Source organism: Chiloscyllium plagiosum, chromosome 7 (genome assembly GCF_004010195.1).
Source record: "Chiloscyllium plagiosum isolate BGI_BamShark_2017 chromosome 7, ASM401019v2, whole genome shotgun sequence".
In the NCBI taxonomy this organism is placed as follows: domain Eukaryota; kingdom Metazoa; phylum Chordata; class Chondrichthyes; order Orectolobiformes; family Hemiscylliidae; genus Chiloscyllium; species Chiloscyllium plagiosum.
In genome coordinates, this window is record NC_057716.1 from 6,336,501 (window position 1) to 6,343,317 (window position 6,817).

At 40.8% G+C, this 6,817-nt stretch overlaps 1 protein-coding gene across 1 annotated transcript in view; it reads right to left on the reverse strand.

Annotated features, from left to right (window-relative positions):
- sf3b1 (splicing factor 3b, subunit 1) overlaps positions 1-6,817 on the reverse strand; it is a 62,379-nt gene that overhangs the window by 50,968 nt on the left and 4,594 nt on the right. Inside the window, exon 2 of the mRNA XM_043692918.1 lies at positions 445-620. Coding sequence (XP_043548853.1) covers positions 445-620 — 176 coding nt within the window. The remainder of the gene's footprint in view (positions 1-444; positions 621-6,817) is intronic.

Consider the following 6,817-nt stretch of genomic DNA (forward strand, 5'->3'; position numbering starts at 1 on the left):
ATGAAGAGCTTATGCTCGAAATGTCGATTCTCCTGCTCCTCAGATGTTGCCTGACTGGCTGTGCTTTTCAAGCACCACGTTTTTATTTAAATGAACGTCAAGTTGATGTCAAGTTACATTAAATACTAACCTATATGGTCTGTCCAAATTTAAATTGTTTATTAAAAGGTTACAAAAAAAAGTAAAAATATCATAGTGGAAATCAGACACCACAATTAGAGGCATTTTTTAGCTTTAAAAGAAATTAAAAGTTTCAAGATATCACTCAAGATGACATGCCACATATTGCTAGTTTACAGTTTTCATAAAAAGCACTTTAATATATCATATATTTGACTTAACTGAAATTAAAACACTATCTGGAAACAAACATTATTTAATTATGGTATTTATACAATAGGTGTAATTGAACACAGACAGTTTAAGCAAATGTTTTGTTTTTACCTCTTCTTGTTCATGTGCAGGAATTGATGTCATATATCCTGCAAATCTGCTGTCACTCCCACCATATATCTCCTGATCATAGTAACCAGTTGAATCAAGACCAACTCCATCAGCATCTCCTTCTACAACAAGAGCTGCTTTCTTGTTCTGGATCTCTCTGATCTGTGCCTCAATATCTTTATAACAGGAAAAAGAAAGAATGGTGAGGTAGTTACAATTTAAATGTGTTAATTTTTTTTGTTAGTCCATTGGCACTTCTGTACTTATCCAAAGAAAATACACTGAATTTATGTGTGGGCATCAAAATCTGTGTTCCAAATCCAAGTGTTTTAGTTGCCCACCTGATGGCCTAATTTTTATAATTAACAGGATTCCTCCATGTCATCTAATTAGTAAAGTTTGGTGGTTTGAAAAGATTACAGCCTTTTTAAAATGAAGCTAAAAGTATCTTTTGCAGGTGTGTATGTCTGAGGAATGGATTAACGGACTGGCAGAAAGGTATTGCAGTCAACATTAATGTCTGTGAAGCTCAGTTACAAAATAGCATGTATATCAATGGAGAAACCTATCTCCTCTATCTCCACTATTTAAGAATTCAATGGAAAGGCTGCAATCTCTGAGACAACTGCCACGTTGCTACTAAGGCTTTGTGTGCCCTTCATGAAGTATTCACTTTTGCTTCCAATATCTACATGATTTAGGTGACCAGAACTGTATGCAATATTCCAAATGTGGCCTAACTGAAGTTTTACACAGCTTCAACATAACTTAGCAATTTTGATACTCTATGTCCTGACTGATGAAGGCAAGCATGCCATATGCCTATCCACTTGCGTTGCCACTTTCAGAGAAACGTGGACCTGTACACCTATATTAATGCTTCTAATCGTTCTGCCATTTACTGTATGCTTCCCTCCTGCATTAGATCTGCCAAAATGCATCACCTCGCAGTTGTTCAGATTAAAGTCCGCCTGCCATTTCTCTGCCCAAGTCTCCAGCCAGTTGATATCTGTCGATAATCCTCCTCACTGTCTGTAGCTCCCCAATCTGTGTCATCTGCAAACTTATTAATCAGGCCACCTAAATCTCCTCCAAATCATTTACATAAATTACAAGCAACAGAGGTCCCATCACAGAGCGCTGCAGAACATCACAGGTAAGACATCTCCAGTCTTCCACTGCTATTCTCGATTTTCCATGACGAAGCCAATTCTGTACTCATCCTACCAGCTCACCAAGGATTCCATGTGACTTCAGCTTCTGGATGAGCCTAACATAAGGGACCTTGTCACAGGCCTTGCTAAAATCCATGTAAAAACCATATAAATCTATTAATAACAGTGGGGACTATGAAATTACCAGTCATTCAAAACATATGAATAAGTAAACAGAACAAGTCACTTGGCTCTTCAGGCCTATTTTGCCATTCAATATAATCATGGTTGACCAGATTTTGACCTCAACTCTACATTCCTGCAAACCCCCGATGATCTTTAACTCCTTTGGTAAAACCTCACTGGTACACCGATATCTTTTAGGGTTGGTTTCAGTTTCCCTTCGTTTAACTTCTAATCGCATCAAGAAAGTGGGCCATCAAAATGACCTCAGTATTCAATGCGGATCATGTTATGCGGGTGAAGTCCATACCTTGATGGATTATGAACAGCACACGAAGGGAAGCAAACAGTTACAGCAGTGCTTTACAAACTATTTTCCAAGGAGATCCAGTCTTAATTCATCATGTTATCAAAGATAAGTAGGGCAAGGCCTTGCCAGCAAAACAAGTATACAAAAAACTCCTAAAATTGTGACCGCAGACTCTAACAATAAAACAGCATAGCAATAATAAAAAACATTGTAATACACAACATATAATTGTAAAATCTGTTTTTAGAAATACACTCAAAGTATTATTAAATATACCCATGTAGATTTCAGCAGGTTTTTCCATATCCCCTAGTGACAGAAGACTGTGAAGCCTCTCTTCCATGCCAAGCCCTCCCAAAGACACAAAATTCAGTTCTTTCCCTTCCCCGTACACATATATTACTCTCTTACCATTTGTCCCGCCAGACATATACTGCCGCTCTTCCAAACCCCACCTCTCCCACTCACTCAGCATCCACCTTTCCCAACTGCCCTGGCTGCACTCACTCACTCAGCAGTCTTCTACCTAAAACACATTCCACAATGCCAGGCAGCTGGATTCAGTCTGGTGAGATGTTTAGTGGTGGCACTTGTGGTTCAGATCCAGATGCAAGCTGGAATGGGCCTCCCCACGGATTTTAGAGATTGTGCTCCATAGAGATCAGACTTCAGCGAGTTCATGGTTGAGCACACTAACAACCAATCAAAGGTGAAAATCATTCCCAAGGGTGGAATTCCATATTTTAAAAGTCAGGAGTCCACCAAAAGACTGAAATTTCTCACCACAATGAAACAGGTATACAGCCCACCAATCATGTAGAGCCTTCACTAACACCTGTATATTTGGACAAAGGTTAGAGAAATTGCTCCACTGTATAGCCAAATAACAACTTGACATTGTTATACATAGAATTATATATATTTCAGGCAATGTACCAGCTTCCCCCCACCATTCTTGGGCACATCCTGTCTCACCAGCAGGGCAGACGGTAGCACACTGGGACACAATCATAAGGCTCTTGATTTTCTAAACACTGACTCTAAATCTTAAAGTCTCAAGCATGAGAAGGAAATTTCCTGCTCATTACCATCAGCTAATTTATTGTTCCTTTATGGTGAGCACCACTTGGAAATGTATGAAAAATAGCAAGGACATGGAATGTAACCCAGATGGGGAACTTCAATTTCTACTGCCAAAGTACTACCACTATTTAGCAACGCTGCTCAATCTTTAAAAGCCATTGCTGTCAGATGGGGCCTGCAAGAAGAGATGAGAGAACTACTTGATTTTGTCTCACCAATGTACCTGTTGCAGATATATCAGTCCACAATGATATTGGTAGGAGTGACCAGCTCTTCATTATTAACGCATCTACACATGGAGAACATCCTAATTCATGTTGTGTGGCTATGATTTTCCAAGAGGATTGCTTCAAAACAAATCCAGCAGCTCAAAACCAGGCATTCATGAGGCGCTACTTTCCTTAGGGGTGACTTTCCTTAGATTAAACCACCACGAGTCACCTCTTTCTTGCAATGAGATAGCAGCCCAATGGTCTGGTAAGACTATAGTGACATGACCTTTACTTTACATTCCTGACTGAATGAATTGATCCACTGCACTGATTGTAATGCGAGAATGAGGAATTTGTTTGACCAGGAGGCTACAGATTCTGTTGTTGCCAAGAACAATTAAGGCATGTGTGGAATTCTAGTAGAAGAGTAGAACCTAATAAGATCTAACCTAGTGAAGCCACAGAGGATGACATACATACCCAACAGCAGAGGCAACAGTTTATAAACTTCAGAAGCAATCTCACAATTTACAACCAGACTAAAACTGAGACTCCAACACATTAATTCATGAATGATTTGACATTTAAACTAACAGACAGGATGTTCCATGAATGTTCGTATCCTCAAACATGATAAAACTCAACAAATGCATAGAAATTACAAATGTTTGCAACCACTTTCAACCAGAGGTGCAATGTGAATGATCCAGCTCAGATTTCCATCATCACAGATAGAAGTCTTCAGCTAATTTGATTCACTATGTGACAACAACAAATGTAAGAGCACCAGGGGATATGGGCCGGGTGCTGGCAGGTGGGACTAGATTGGGTTAGGATATCTGGTCTGCATGGACAGGTTGGACCGAAGGGTCTGTTTCCATGCTGTACATCTCTATGACTCTATAACTGGCCTTCATGTAACTAAGGTCCACTTGTGGTGCCATGGTAGTGCCCGTATCCCCAGACTGGGAGGCACAGGTTTAAGTCCCACAAGATCCAGAGGTGAGACACAGCAATCCTGAACAGATCGATAAACAAAACTGGTGATAAACACCACAAGTACTTTACAGCCAATTACATACTTTTAAAGTGCAGTCACTGTAGGAAGTGCAACTGCCAGTGTGCACACAGCAAACTCCCATAACTAAAGTTGTAATAATAGGATTAATCTGTTTGTGATGTTAATTAATAAATATTTGCCAGGATCAAGGATAACTCCCCTACTCTTATTTTGAAACATTCCCATGGGTACTTTTGTATTGAAAAACCATACTGCCACCAACTCAGTACTCTCATTAGTGTCAGACTTCATTGCTGTGCTAAAGTCCTGGAGTGAGACGTGAACTTACAATTTTCTGATTCAAAAAGTGCGTGCTAGCAAAAATCGAGTCACAGCTTCAGCCAAAAGCTAACAACGTCCAAACAAAATCCTAAATGTAGCCCCACTCCAGTACCTGTTGAGTCCCTAGCCAGTTGCTCCAGTACAGCTATAACAGTACCATTGACCAAATATGGAAAAATTGCCCAAGTACATCTGGCTATAAAAAGCCAGAAACAACAATCTCACCAATACACTTTCACAGAAAGTGAGGATGGTACCAACAACAGTGACTTGTATCATTTGACAACAATGAGTCCTTGAGGCACAAGATTCCAGGTTCAAAGTCCACTCCAAAGTCTGAGGACAAAAATCAATGTTTGTCACTCCAACCCAGATCTGAAGAAGTCACTGTCGAGGGGGCATTTTTCAAGTGAGATATTACAATGAGGCTCAGCTGTCTATTTGGGTGAGTGTAAAAAATTCCACGGTATTATTTCGAAGAGCACAATGAGGCATTACCAGTGTCCCAGCCAATCCTAATACAGTAGCGCCTCGATTTGCGAACTTAATCCGTTCTGGGACCGGTTCGCGAACCTAAAAGTTCGCAAACTGAATCAATTTTTCCCATTGTTCGGATAGCGTAAGGATGCTTGGATGTAGCAACGAACGCTGTTCACAGCGCACGCGCCAAAGACGAACTGAATGAGATCACGCGGGGCCTGAGGGCTTTTGCATTCAACAAGCGCGTAGCAAAGCAGAACAATGAAACCACGTGGTCGCACACGGGCTTTTTGCGTTCGTACCTTTGATCACACTTTGAATTTCGTATGTACGTTGAAGCAAAATTTTACGTACAATCCTGTTTGTAAACTGATTTGTTCGTGAATGGGGTCATTCGTATGTCGAGGCACTACTGTACCTCAATCAACATCACAAATTTCAAATTATTCACCTATCATTGTGCTCATGAATCACAAAAAGATGGCCTCTCCATGATCTACTGTCAATGCATCTGACTCAGATTTAACAAAAAAAAAGCCAGAATGGGAAGCACTATTTACATTTATATAGAGAATTTATTTTCATTAAAATTGCTTATTTTGATAAAATATATTATTTATTATAACATTACTATTTGCTGATCAAGACTTGTGAACAGAAATGTTTCAGTAATGAATTCACAGAAACTGTCAATGTCCATCGTCAAAGCTGTAAAACAAAGGGTGCTTTATAGAGTCATAGAGATGGACAGCATGGAAACAGACCCTTCGTTCCAACCCGTCCATGCCGACCAGATATCCCAACCTAATATAGTCCCATCTGCCAGTACCCGGCCCATATACCTCCAAACCCTTCCTATTCATATACCCATCCAAATGCCTCTTAAATCTTGCAATTGTACCAGCCTCCACCACTTACTCTGGCAGCTCATTCCATACACGTACCACCCTCTGTGAAAAGGTTGCCCCTTATGTCTCTTTTATATCTTTCCCCTCTCACCCTAAACCTATGCCCTCTAGTTCTGGACTCCCCGACCCCAGGGAAAAGACTTTGCCTATTTACCCTATCCATGCCCCTCATAATTTTGTAAACCTCTATAAGGTCACCCCTCAGCCTCCGACGCTCCAGGAAAGACAGTCGAAGCCTGTTCAGTCTCTCCCTATAGCTCAAATCCTCCAACCCTGGCAACACGCTTGTAGATCTTTTCTCAACCCTTTCAAGTTTCACAACATCTTTCCGATAGGAAGGAGACCAGAACTGCATGCAATATTCCAACAGTGACCTAACCAATGTCCTGGACAGCCACAACATGACCTCCCAACTCCTGTACTCAATACTCTGACCAATAAAGGAATGCATACCAAACACCTTCTTCACTATCCTATCGACCTGCGACTCCACTTGCAAGGAGCTATGAACCTGCTCTCCATGGTCTCTTTGTTCAGCAACACTTCCTAGGACCTTACCATTAAGTGTATAAGTCCTGCTAAGATTTGCTTTCCCAAAGTGCAGCACCTCGCATTTATCTGAATTAAATTCCATCTGCCACTTTTCAGCCCAGTGGCCCATCTGGTCAAGATCCTGTTGTAATCTGAGGTAACCCTCTTCG